This window comes from Equus asinus, chromosome 8 (assembly GCF_041296235.1).
Source record: "Equus asinus isolate D_3611 breed Donkey chromosome 8, EquAss-T2T_v2, whole genome shotgun sequence".
In the NCBI taxonomy this organism is placed as follows: domain Eukaryota; kingdom Metazoa; phylum Chordata; class Mammalia; order Perissodactyla; family Equidae; genus Equus; species Equus asinus.
The window spans coordinates 24516966-24529999 of NC_091797.1; the positions used below are offsets into that span (position 1 = coordinate 24516966).

Below are 13034 nucleotides of genomic sequence, written 5' to 3' on the forward strand. Positions count from 1 at the left end.
CCCTTAAAGAGACTCAATAAGGAAATAGAAATCTTCACACTAAAGTAATATCTGATTGGAATAGATTTTTAAATTCACTTTATATCTTTTTTTTATCAGCTAGTTGTTTTGTCTGCATGTGTTCTCCTCAAACTGGGAATTATGGAGCTGTCCTTCCTCAAGATATTAATAGCTGTTGCTCAAAAGTTAAAAAAAGAAGGGAGCAAGACCAAATTAAACATTAATCCAGTTTCTTCACTGCAGCAGAATCTCTCAAGTTTCTGAACTTGCGAATGCGTATAGAGCTTTCGCAAGAGTAAGCAAGAGCAGGCAGCGCTTCCTCAACTCGTTGGCCTTAGAAGTCTTTCTTGCAGAACCCTAATTAGCACTCCTAAAAGGCAATTCGAGAACTGCTGGTCTGCGTGATGCTACACAACCAGGGTGCATGATTTTCCAAAGGTCCAGCTCAACTGATGTTTGCAGCCCTGCACAAAGAGAGCCACTGTTAGTACAACATGGAGTAGTGAGAAACAGCAGGACTGGAAAGCACAAAGCCCTGAGCCAACAACCTGTTCCTTTCTTCCCTAGATATTCATTCATGCAAATGCACCTACTGTGTGCCAGGTGGTGCTTTAGGCCTTGAGTATATAGTGGTGAGTAAAAACAAGTCCCAACCTCTTGGGGCTTCGTTGCCAGTACAGAAGATAAACAACAAACAAGACAAGTAGTAAAATATCTAGTAAGTTGGATAGTGATAAATTTCAAGGAGAAAATGCAAAGCAGGGAAGGGGGCTCTGCATAGACAGGTGGGACCCGGTGAAAAGGGCACTTTTGAGTAGAGATCTGAAGGAGGCTGTGAGTTGTGGACAACTCCCCTCTCTGCACACACAGGTGAGCCCTTCCTTGTGAAGGGTGTTCGTGAGGTGAGACGGTGTGTCTGAAGGTCCAGGGAGAGGACCCCGCACACTCTCAGAAGTTCCTGCCTTTGCTTCCTGCCCTTCTTTACTTCCCCTCCTTCACTCCTCTGAACTCCCAAAGATCCATCCCACTGTGTGGATTCTCCACGGTGAAGAATTCCCCACTCACCTTGGTGTCTCTCAGGGCCAGCTCTCTCCATGTCCACGTCCTTGTTCTTAAGGAATGTGGGTCCAATTTCATTTCCTGCAGCCTCAACCAATTAAGAAGGCAAAACTACTTCAAAATACTCACTTTGCAAATCCAATGATGATTGGATGAACCACCGGTATGGTGTTATCCATCCACCCATCTATCCATTCATCCACCCAACAAACACTTATCGGGCACCTACTATGTTCCAGCCACTGTGCTAGATGCGTGGGACGGAGCAATGAACAAAACAGTCAAAAGGACCTGTCCTTCTGGAGCTGACAGTCTAGTGGGGGAGACAGGAAATATTCCATAACACACTCAATAAGTAAATTAGTCTGTTAGAAGGTGATAAGAGCTAAAGAAAAAAGAAAAGTAAAACTGTGTTAGCGGGGTTGGTGGAATAGATTACGCACTGCACCAGCACATGCAACTCTGCTGCTCCCCAAAGCGGGGGGCAGTGTGAGGGAGGAAGCTCTGGGTGAGGGCATTAGGAAGTCACCTCCTGACCCTGACCTTGTGTCCCTCCCTTCCAGGCACCACGGCCTGAGTGACCAGACCATGGAGACCCTGCTTGGTGGCCTGCTGGCGTTTGGCATGGCGTTTGCTGTGGTCGACGCCTGCCCCAAGTACTGTGTCTGCCAGAACCTGTCTGAGTCACTGGGGACCCTGTGCCCCTCCAAGGGGCTGCTCTTCGTGCCCCCTGACATTGACCGGAGGACGGTGGAGCTGCGTCTGGGGGGCAACTTCATCATCCACATCGGCCGCCAGGACTTCGCCAACATGACGGGGCTGGTGGACCTGACGCTGTCCAGGAACACCATCAGCCACATCCAGCCCTTCTCCTTCCTGGACCTCGAGAGCCTCCGCTCCCTGCACCTCGACAGCAACAGGCTGCCCAGCCTTGGGGAGGACACCCTGCGGGGCCTGGTCAACCTGCAGCACCTCATCGTGAATAACAACCAGCTGGGCGGCATCGCTGACGAGGCCTTCGAGGACTTTCTACTGACACTGGAGGACCTGGACCTCTCCTACAACAACCTCCAGGGCCTGCCCTGGGGCTCCGTGCGGCGCATGGTCAACCTCCACCAGCTGAGCCTGGACCACAACCTGCTGGACCACATCGCCGAGGGCACCTTTGCCGACCTGCAGAAACTGGCCCGCCTGGACCTCACCTCCAACCGGCTGCAGAAGCTGCCCCCAGACCCCATCTTTGCCCGCTCCCAGGCCTCTGCTCTGACTGCCACACCCTTTGCCCCACCCTTGTCCTTTAGTTTTGGGGGGAACCCACTGCACTGCAACTGTGAGCTTCTCTGGCTGCGGAGGCTGGAGCGGGACGATGACCTGGAGACCTGTGGCTCCCCGGGGGGCCTCAAGGGCCGCTACTTCTGGCATGTACGTGAGGAGGAGTTTGTGTGTGAGCCGCCTCTCATCACCCAGCACACGCACAAGCTGCTGGTTCTGGAGGGCCAGGCGGCCACACTCAAGTGCAAGGCCATCGGGGACCCCAGCCCCCTCATCCACTGGGTGGCCCCCGATGACCGCCTGGTGGGGAACTCCTCCAGGACTGCCGTGTATGACAACGGCACCCTGGACATCCTCATCACCACATCTCAGGACAGCGGTTCCTTCACCTGCATCGCCGCCAACGCCGCTGGGGAGGCCACAGCTATGGTGGAGCTGTCCATTGTCCAGCTGCCGCACCTCAGCAACAGCACCAGCCGTACCGCACCCCCCAAGTCCCGCCTCTCGGACATCACTGGCTCCAGCAAGACCGGCAGGGGAGGTGGAGGCAGTGGGGGCGGGGAGCCTCCCAAAAGCCCCCCAGAACGGGCTGTGTTGGTGTCCGATGTGACCACCACCTCCGCCCTGGTCAAGTGGTCGGTCAGCAAGTCAGCGCCCCGGGTGAAGATGTACCAGCTGCAGTACAACTGCTCCGACGATGAGGTACTGATTTACAGGTGAGCCGGGGCTGCGGCAAAGGCAGGAGTTGGCTGGCAGGGGAAGGCGGAGGTGATGGGGAGGGCTTGGAGCTGTTCCCACCCCATGCCCCAGAGGTGCCTGGGGGGAGCCTGGGGCAAACTGAGCCATATGTGCAGGTAGGAGGAGACAGGAAGAACATCAATTACAAGTTTCAGAAGAGAGGAACCCACATGGGCAGCCGGAAGACGTGTGGGTCGGAGGACCATGCCCCCCAGGGGCACGGCTGTGGTAAGCGGGCATGTAGCTATGAGCCTGCGAACTTTCTGTTTTGAGCCCCAGCTGGAGGACATGCAAGAACTCTTGTTCTTGGCCCACCTCTGGGCTGCAAGATCTGATCCTCCAAGGAGGAGTGAATCTGGCCTTCACCTGGCCTCCTGTGCAGTTGTGGGTAAGGCTTTGAGGTCAGCAAGAGTAGAATTCAGACCATGGCTCTGCCACTTGTTAGTTGTTTAATTCTCCTGGCCTGCCTCATTCTCCTCATCTGTAAAATGGGGGTAATTCATTTCTGTCTTAGTCTGGACACTCGGTTGCAGCCAATTCAAACTGGCTTACAAAAGAAGAAAGAAAAAGGGACAGGTAATGTGTTGGCTCACGTACTTGAAAAGTCAGGAAACTGCTTCAGGCTCAGGTGGATCAAAGGCCCCACAAACATCCTGTATTCTCAGTTTCTTACCTTCCCTCACTTCTATTTTCTTCTGGTTTGGTTTTACAAGGCAGCCTCTTTCTTCTGAGCAGCCCTAGATCAGGGAGAGTGTCCCTTTGTCCCTTCCCCAATGGGCCCCACAGAAGTCCTGGATGAGCTGATGAGCCAGAGCAGGTCATGTGAGCCCCCTGGATATTAGAGGTGGGGTCATCCTGCCCACCTGTCCTGACCTCTCTGGGCCTCAGTCTCCTCATCTGGAAATGCTGCTGATGATGTTGACCTGGTAAATTTGCTCCTGGACCAAGGGGCCGTTTCCCAGGGCTGGTAGAAAGGGAGGTTAGGACTGAATGGCAGCAGTGGAATTGCATATGTCCCTCTGAGGGAGGGAGGCGCTCCAAGTGGTAGATAGAGGCCAGAGGGCTGGGACGTCTGACGGCAGATGCCTTCCCTTCTCAGCCAGCCTCGCTTTGTGGTAAACACGAAGGGACGCGGCCTAGAACCTTACCACTCAAGGAATGCGTGGTTTCTTTTGAAACCCTGTGCTTTATTTTATGCATTTAAAATGATTATTCTGAGAAGAGATTGCACAGGCTTCACCAGACAGCCGAAGGGCCTGTGGTGCAGGAGAGGTCAAGAACCGAGATTCATCGCTGAGGTTTCTTCCAGCTCCGGCCGGAGTAGATGAGTCTCTGGATGGGAAGGGGCGGGGAGAAGAACATGAGAGGAAGGCGTTCATTCACCTGCGGAGTCCATGAGCCTGAGGGTGATGCTCCCGCAGCCGGAGGAGCAAGGGAGCTTCCCTACCCATCATACACTTGGCTTATCTGGAGAGTGGCTTCATTTTTCAGGATGTAGAGAAAGCAGCATTTGGACTGAGCTTAAATATGTGCATATATACTTATATAGAGAGATATAGATATAGATATATAAACTTAAATTTAATACGTATACCCATTTTTCTAATTATAAAAGTAATAGAAAATTTGGAAAATAGAGAAATGATAAAGAGGGAAATAAAAATTACCAGTAATCCCAAAGTGAACCAGACACATGTGGCCTCTCGGTTTTATTTCAATTCAAAACAATATTCATGATCAATCTAGTGTATGCTTTTGTTTCTTATTTCTTTCCACTCAATGTTATAGCTTGCTTAGTTCCCGTGATAGTAAAACATTTTTCATTTTTGGCTATACCATAATTTATTTAACCAATTTTCTATTGTTGGACATTTACGTTGTTTCCCATCTTTCAATATTAATATAAGGCAGCTGTGGATATTTTTGGATGTAAATATATTTGTGCAACTTCAATGATTTCCTTAGCATATTGTCCTAGGGGTTGAATTACTGGTGTAAGGAGTAAATTATAATCTTCATACCTTGCATATAAATATTTATTTACCCTCTCGCCCATGGAGGGTGACAGTGCCCTTTTGACCACACTTTTGCCAATTATTGAATATCTAATCACTTTTACCTTTGCTGATTTTATAGGTGAAAAATGGAACCTGCTTTAATTTGCATTTCTTTGATGGCTTGTGAGGTTGACCTTTTGAAAATAAGTATATTTCTTCGCTTGTGAATTTATTATATGGTCTTGACTTTGATAAAAGTGTGAAGGCGAAAAGCTCCGGGCTGTGAGGCTGGCACAGGCACTGGGGGAAGGAAAAGGCAGCATACGAGGCGGGGGGAGACGTTGGCATCAAGGCGGCCGGCGGCGCACTGAGGTTGTCAAAATGACGCCCGCCCTGGGGTCTCAGAAACCCTGGGAGGGATGCAAGAGTGACTGGGGCTGCGCTCCTGAAGTCACTCAGGATGGGCACTGAAACTTCTTCAACTGGTGATTGACAACCTGGAGACACTCGGTTTATAAATACAAATCAAATGAAAGCATGAAACATTGGATAAAATGAAGGCAGGTAACAATGCTGATGTCCTCTTGAGGTGTCATGAGAACCGGAAGAGGCACAGCATGGAAAGCCCCCAACAGTGTGTTCACATAGTGACCAAGGAGTACAAGTTATTATTATTGTTAGTAAGAGCTGTAGTAACAGTAACGGTCAGAGTAGGAACATTGTCTTGTCCGCTGTCCTGGGGAGGAGACGGAAGACGAAGGTTGGGTACACAATTCAGTCTGTAGGAAGACAGGTTTCCAAAATCTTAGAGAAAAGGGTCGGAGGAGTCTGCAGGCAGCTAACAGTAACAGCAGTCGCTAGCCAACGTTGTTGCCAGCTTACTGTGAGTGTGACACGTAGCCTTACAGGCAGTACCTTTAATTCTCCTGGACACGCCGAAAAATAAAAAGGCCGAGAGAATTCACCAACTGCCACAGTCACGCAGGGCTGATTTGAATCCAGGCCTTCCGGCTTCAGCGCCCAGACTCAGCCACTGCAGCCGTGCTGCCCAGGGTCCTGAGAGCAAGGGGAGAGTCAGAGAAAGCAACTGCAGGCTTTTAGAAAATGAATTGTCCCCATTGGAGAGAAAAGACACCAGCGGCTGCTCAGTGGCTCTCTGACGTGCTCAGACTTTAACAAGGAGGTGCACCAAAAAAGGGAAGAAAGGCCTATATCCAAAGATGAATATTAAAGAGAGTACAGACAGAGTAAAGGCAGCCAAAAAGGGCTTTTTAATCCTTGTCCGTATCAAGAAGAAAAAAATGACAAAAGTCTCTGGTTGGGAAAGAGGTTGCAAAGAGACGGAACAAGAGCTGGCAGGCAAAGGCGCACAGTTTCCAATTTGCCTCCACCCTCCCCAGCAAGGGGGCCGAGAGCAGCAATAACAGTACCCACAAATCTGCCATAAGAGCTTGCTTGCGCCGGGCGCTGTTCTAAGGGCTCTATGCTCTTAGTGAGTGCCTAAGTGAGTACTAACTCACTTAGCTCCCCAAACCCCAAGAGCAGAGAACTGTGGCTATTTCACTTTCCCTGTGAGGAACTTACCCAGCGTGCTACACAGGGGGCCGTAGCAGAGACAGAATTTGAACCCAGGCGACCTGGGGAGGATGAGACCAACACTACGAGAGGGAACCGAAGGCCAGCAGAGACATGGCACACTGTGGTGCCTGAGTTCTGGTCCCCAGTCCCCGAGGGTCACGTCCAGGACTGAAGGAACACCAGATGAGGGTCCCAAGCCCGAGGAGTGGTCATGAGACAGGGTGGACAGACAGAGACGTGCCTAAGTGCGGAAAAGGGCTGATATTCTGCTTTTCGAAGAATAGACTCGGGAAAGCACAGGATGCTAGGCTGGGCTGGAGTCACTGCCAAATTCTAGAAAGGATTTCTCAACAGATGGCTGTAAGCCCTTGGAAAAGAATGCTGATCGCCAGGACCCGATATAGCTTCACAAGGTCCTGCCAAATTACTGAGCTTCTTCAGGAGACAGTGGGCCAGCAGTACTCAACCTTCGAAGCTGCCTGCTCATCCTTCAGGAGGGCGACAGTCCTCCACGACAGTCCTCCATGACAGCCATTCTCTACTAGGCCCGGGCCCCAAGCGTCTCCACGGGCAAGTGGACCAGGATCTCTGGGGGGATAGTACGCTTCGAAACAGCCTGGGAGTTCCCATCGGCTGTGACGCACCACCATCAACAGTCTGTCACAATGGTATAGGACATTTGACAAAATCTCACACTGTGTTTGGGACAAAATGGAGAAATGTGAACTGGTGAGGTGGGCTTGTCGCTGGTCAAATAACCAGACTGATTAATGAATGGACGTGAACGTGCAAGACAGCCTCTGCCTCGTGCCTCAGCTTCTGCCCCCATTTCTGTACTGCTCGATATGTTTTCTTATTGACCTGGGCAACGACACAGAAAATATACACTCCTTTCGGTTCAAGGATTCAATGGCATGAGTGCAAAGTGATGAAAATCTGACTCGCCTGGAATTTTGTGGGGCATAGGCAGAGAGTTTTAGTTGATCTCAAGGACATCATGGCCACAAAGTGATGGAGCTGCTGAAAGACTCCCTTAGTTTTTGGTTGTGTTAACAGAAGTAAAGTGCTCAGATCATGGGAGGTTATGAGTCTAATCATTGAGTGCTTCAAGCTGGTCAGAGCTGAGCTGTAATATGTTTAATACAAGATGGCACAGTCTTAAGAGTCATTTTTGCCAACTGCCATGCATCCAGAGATCAGCTGGTGAGAATGGGATTCTGGAAGCTCATGTGAAATGGACAAAGGGGACTTTGGAGCTGAGAACTTAGAAAAGAAGTCATAGCTCCCTTAACTTACTCAAAGAACTTATGAGTAGACGAGAGGAAAAAAAAAACACACACAGACTCACACATGAAAGTAGGCACCAGCCCTTTACAAGAAAAAGTTCCAACAGCACAGCTTGACACACTTCCCTCCTTGCTCTCCATCTGGCTGTGAGATGGTTCGGTTTTGTGTCTTTCTCCCTCGCTAGCATGTGCTGTTCACACGTACTCATCTCTGTGCTCCCATCTCCTCGTAAGTCCTAGCCCACGGGAGCTACTGAGTCAACATGCGATGAACTGAACGGAATGGAGATGAGCATCAGAGCTGCCCAGCAGCAGGAAGCAGCTGCCTGTCCCAGAAGGGCTCTTGCAGAACCTGGCTGATCCGTGCCGGGGACAGCGAATGGGCAGCCCAACCTCGGGCAGGTGTGGGAACATTTGACCGAAATGATCCCTGCCCTGATAGTTTCATACACTGTTTAAGACTTTTATACTCCCATGATCAAGACAAGGTTGCCATTGCTAAACCCACTTGCTATCACCAGTCGGGGCCGCTGTGGCATCTTACCTCCTCGGGGTAGGGTGCCCTGTCTTGTACGGGTTAAGCCCCAGGGCCTGAGGTCACACACAGGGACTTCAGCAGAGACTGAGATTGTCCAACCAGAGGTGGACACAGCCGTTGAAAGGTCACCACTGACCCCCGCCAAGGGCCCACAGGAGCTCTGGGGAGCTGTGATCAGTGTCTGAAAACATCAGGTTCTGTCCTGCATGCCGGGATGCGGGGCAGAGGCCTGAGTGATCCCAAATCATGGCTAACTCAGGAGTCGAATTGCCTGTGAAATCACGTCTTGCTCTTTTGTCAGATAACTAGCTCCCTAATTATCTGGTGGTCCTTGCTGGCCTCCCAAGGCATCTGCCTTCCCTGAGTACACAGGGCTGAGCCCCATGGGCCGACCCAGGACACAGACGGTCCACAGTGGGGCCTGGTCTGTTTCCCCTGAGACTGGGGAGGGCGACTCCCGTCTCTCTCTCAGCCCAGGGCCTGCGCTTTCAGGAAGTGGCTGGCATTAATGGGGACAGTGTCAGAGTGAGGGGGGTGGGGGTCAACCAGGGAAAGAGGAAGGGTGGCGAGAGGGGATTCAGAAGGAAGGGGGCCTCCCCTCCCCACCGGAGAAAGCGGTAGCCCACCCCGGCTTGGCCTCATTCTGGTGTGACATGGAAAGTTAAGTGCCCTGCATGTCATTATCAGCCCAAGTGACATTCACAAACACTTGTCTCCAAGAGTCATCCAGAACATCTGTCACCAGGCGTGATGTTGGAGCGATCCCCAGGAGGGGTAGGGAGCAGCAAGCACACTCCTAGAGCTCAGTGTGGAATCAGCCAGGGGCCGCCCTGCCTTCAGTTTGCTTATTCTGTGGCATCATCTCCATGCAGGGCAAGTGAGGGACGTGAGGAGAGGGCCTCCGAAGGTGGGGGAAGGCAGCAGCCATCCCTCTGCTCTGTCTCTAGGTCCCCTTTCCATGCCATATTCTTCTCTGATTGTCAGGCATACCCCCACCCTCAGGAGACTGGACCGCCTTACTGAGTTTTGCAGGGCTGTTGGGGAGGAGGCATCTTTTACTGTTGCTCTGTCTCCCATCTGGGGACAGGATAAGGGGGCAGATTCCACCAATTCCCACCCCATCAGGACCCTGTCAATCAGCCCTTAAGAGGAGCTCTGCTCCCTCCCCATGAAAATACAGCCATCCCCACCACGCGGTGGAGGGAAATCTAATGAACCCGGGATTTTGTGGAGATGGGGAGAAGCTGGTAGGGACAGGTGTTCCCTAAAGCGGGGGGCAGGCCACGCACAGGACCTGCCGCCTCTGCAGGCGGAAGGTCCTCTGACTCAGTCAGCTGCTTCCCCAGACAGCCCTGCTTCTACAGAAAGGGACGGAGCCCCCACAGACAGGGGAAGGAAGAGCTGTGAAGGAGGAAGTTGGGTGGATGCGGGGAAAGCTCCCCAGGCTTCTCCCCGATCAGAGCCAAATCAAAATCAGCCTGCCTTGGACTTTACATTTTCCTAAAGTTCTTTCACACTGTTTCACTGTCGAAACGTGGCACCCACAAGGGGGCATGGACAGGATGAATGTCACACCCATTTTAGAGCTGGTAGAACTCAGTCTCAAACTAATGGAATAGATTTCCCAAAGTTCCAAATGATAAAGGCCGGAGACGTGTTCTCCCGTGTCCGTGCCAGGTACTGTGCTGGGGGCACACCTTATCATGCCCAGGAGGGAGTGACGGCTGCAGACCTGGGCTGAGGGGCACCGACTGTGAGGCCTCTTTCTGGGAAGGACAGGGTACCCACTGCGAGCCTGCTGGGATTTTCTCTTCCAGCTTTAGTCTCCTACCCCCATTTCTGAGGTCTAGCAATGTTGAGGCAAAGGGGAACTGGAGTGCCAGTGAGAACCTTGGGTCCCGCTCAGGAATAGCCACCTGGGGCCAGCTAGCAGAGAAGGTGGGCAAGATGAGCATTTCTGGGTTCTAGGCCTCACCGGGTGAGCCATTGTGAAGTGACAAAGTCACCAGGGACATCACAGAGAAAGTGAGTCTGGAGTCAGAAGTCCAGAGTACCAATTAGGATGAACAGAAAGCTCTACCTAACGTGACTTAAACTCATAGGGGTTTCTATGTGTCTCTCGTAATGAAGTCCAGTGGAAGAGAGTTTAGGTCTGCTTTTCTGGGCAGCCTAGCTACCTTCTTCTAGCTTCTTCTAGCCTTCTGCTCTGCCATCATCAGCATACAGTTTCTGTTCTTAAGGTCACCTCATGGTGCAAAATGACTGCTGGAGCTCTAACTATCACATCTCCCTTCTTCACAGCAGGAAAGATGAAATACAGAAGGGCAAGAGGGCAAAGGGGAGGGGTTCTCAGAGGCCCCAGCCAATAATTTCCACTTACATCTCATTGGTCACATCTGTCTGCAAGGGAAGCTGGGAAATGTAGTCTTTTTAAAAGCTAGGCACACTGCACTGCCATTAATATAGAGAAGATAGGGAGGCGGCCAGCACTTCCAGAACCTCAGTTTGCACCCCAGCTCCACCGTTTACTAGTCCTGGGACCACAAGCAAATCACAGCACTGCTGTCAGTCTCCATTTTCTCATCCATAAAATGGAACAGAGATTTCTTTCTGCATATTTCATAGGATTGTGGCAGAGCCTAAATGAGATCAAGTATTTGAAAGTGCATCTTTCATAGTCAACCATGAAATATTGGATACATGTAAGGCCTTATTGTTATTATGAGCCTGCCTACTTTCCCTTCTTGGGCCCTTCTTGTCCCTGATCTCCAGGCAGCCTCTTGTGGCTCTAGTCTTCAAAATCTTACTCTAAGAGAGTTGCAAACTTGGAAAATGATCTGATAGGGTTTTAAGGGATCAAGGTAAAAGGTGTAACTCCTTTCAGAAATTTTTGAAATTCAATTGGGAATTCTGAAAGACCTAAAGGAATGAATCTCTAATGGTGGAATTTCAAAACCCACAGCAATCTTGTGCAGAGGGAGACATTTTTCAGGGACATCTTCCAAGGGTATCTGAAATCAGTACCTTCTCATCCTGTCCCTCTTGCTCTGCACAAGAAGATGACACCACTCAGATTCAAAAACCTTCAGGGCATCTGTTCAGAGGATTTCTCCACTTGTCATTCCCTCTTTAGTCTCAAAAAACTCTGGCTGGAGACATCTTCGAAGATAGAAATAATTGGCAAGGGGAAAGGGATTAGAGTGTGCATCTGGTCTGCCTCACTTCTGAAATGCAACTTTTCCCTCTAGTAAGGGAGAACCAGAGAACCAGTCCCCATTTAGTTTTATATATGTTTGGTTAGTTTGGGGATGGGAGTGGGGATATGGTTTATTTCACCCCAGGAATGGTGTGAAATCAAAGAAAGGGGTCAGGCAGGAGGAGTGTCTGAGACTATGGGGTCAGTGCTGGTGGCGGCCGCCATCAGAATGACCGGACTTTCCAAGCGTGTTCACAGCATCACAGCAGCCAGCTCTGCTCAGCCTCATAACAACCCAGAAGGGCCGGGGTGGGGGAGGTGTGAGGCCCAGGCCTTCTGACCCCAAGCAGGAGGTTTCCCACCAGCCAGTGTCCCCAGCCCTGGCTGCACACTGGAATCCCTTGGGGAGTTGCAGCCTCCCTCCAAGAGATCCCAAGTCAGCTTGGGGTGGCACCCGAGCTTCGGTGTTTGCACAGCCCCCCAGGGACTCTGACGTGCAGTCAGCATCATGCCGCCTGCCAGTGAGGTCACGGGAGCGGGCAGCACTGGTGGGCAGAGCCATTGTAAACCCCACAGTGAGGGCTTTGGCTTCTGAGCTTTTGGTGACAGGAGAACCCAGGAGACCTGGGTTCCAATCCTGCTGATCGTCTCACCTCTCGGAGACTTCGCTTTATCTGTGACATTGAAATAAAAATCCCTTCGAGCGGGGTTATCTCCAAAGAGAGACAGTATGAGAAACACTTGGGAAACAGATCACCTTGTGCATCACCATTGCTGGAGTCATTTTCTTGCTCCCTGGCTGAGCCTGAGGGATTGAGACAAGGAGGACAGAATGGGGGCCTCAGACACGGGCTCTCGTTACCTCCCCTCTCTCTTCTCGGAGCCTCAGGCTGCTCATCTGCAGAATGGGGTAATCATAGCCGTCTGCTCCCCTCAGCAGGTGGTTGTGAAACGAGCATCTTCATCAAGTGCGAAGTGCCTCTGGGAGCAGAGCTCGGACCACAGTGGCTTCACAAATTTGGGGGTTTGTTTCTGTCGTATCACAGAATTCCAGAGGGAGCTGGTGTGGCAGCTCCACGGGCTCCCGGGACTGTAGCTCCTTCTGCAGGTCAATTGCACGATCCTTAACATGTGGCTCAGCGCTCGCTGACACTTCCGCCTGGGGACTGTGCCTGGCAGGCGCAGCCCACAGGCAGGGCAGGCTAAAGTGCAGGGCGTTTGACCTCCCCAGGAGCAGCCGCAGCCTATGGCAGAGGGAGTTGGAGGATTAATACCCCAGCTTCCTCCCTCTTGGGGGCAGCAGGAAGGAGGCCACTGGGGCATGCTCTAGGCCGTCTCCCAGTGGTTCCCAGGCAGACCGAGCCCCAGTG

General features: G+C 51.5%; 1 protein-coding gene across 2 annotated transcripts in view; it reads left to right on the forward strand.

Annotated features, from left to right (window-relative positions):
* The window catches only part of LRFN2 (leucine rich repeat and fibronectin type III domain containing 2), a 188014-nt gene that overhangs the window by 146162 nt on the left and 28818 nt on the right, over nt 1–13034 (forward strand). For both annotated transcript variants that reach the window (XM_044776629.2, XM_070514976.1), the window contains one exon: nt 1623–3047. In XM_044776629.2, coding sequence (XP_044632564.2) covers nt 1648–3047 — 1400 coding nt within the window. In that variant the 5' untranslated portion in view covers nt 1623–1647. The remainder of the gene's footprint in view (nt 1–1622; nt 3048–13034) is intronic.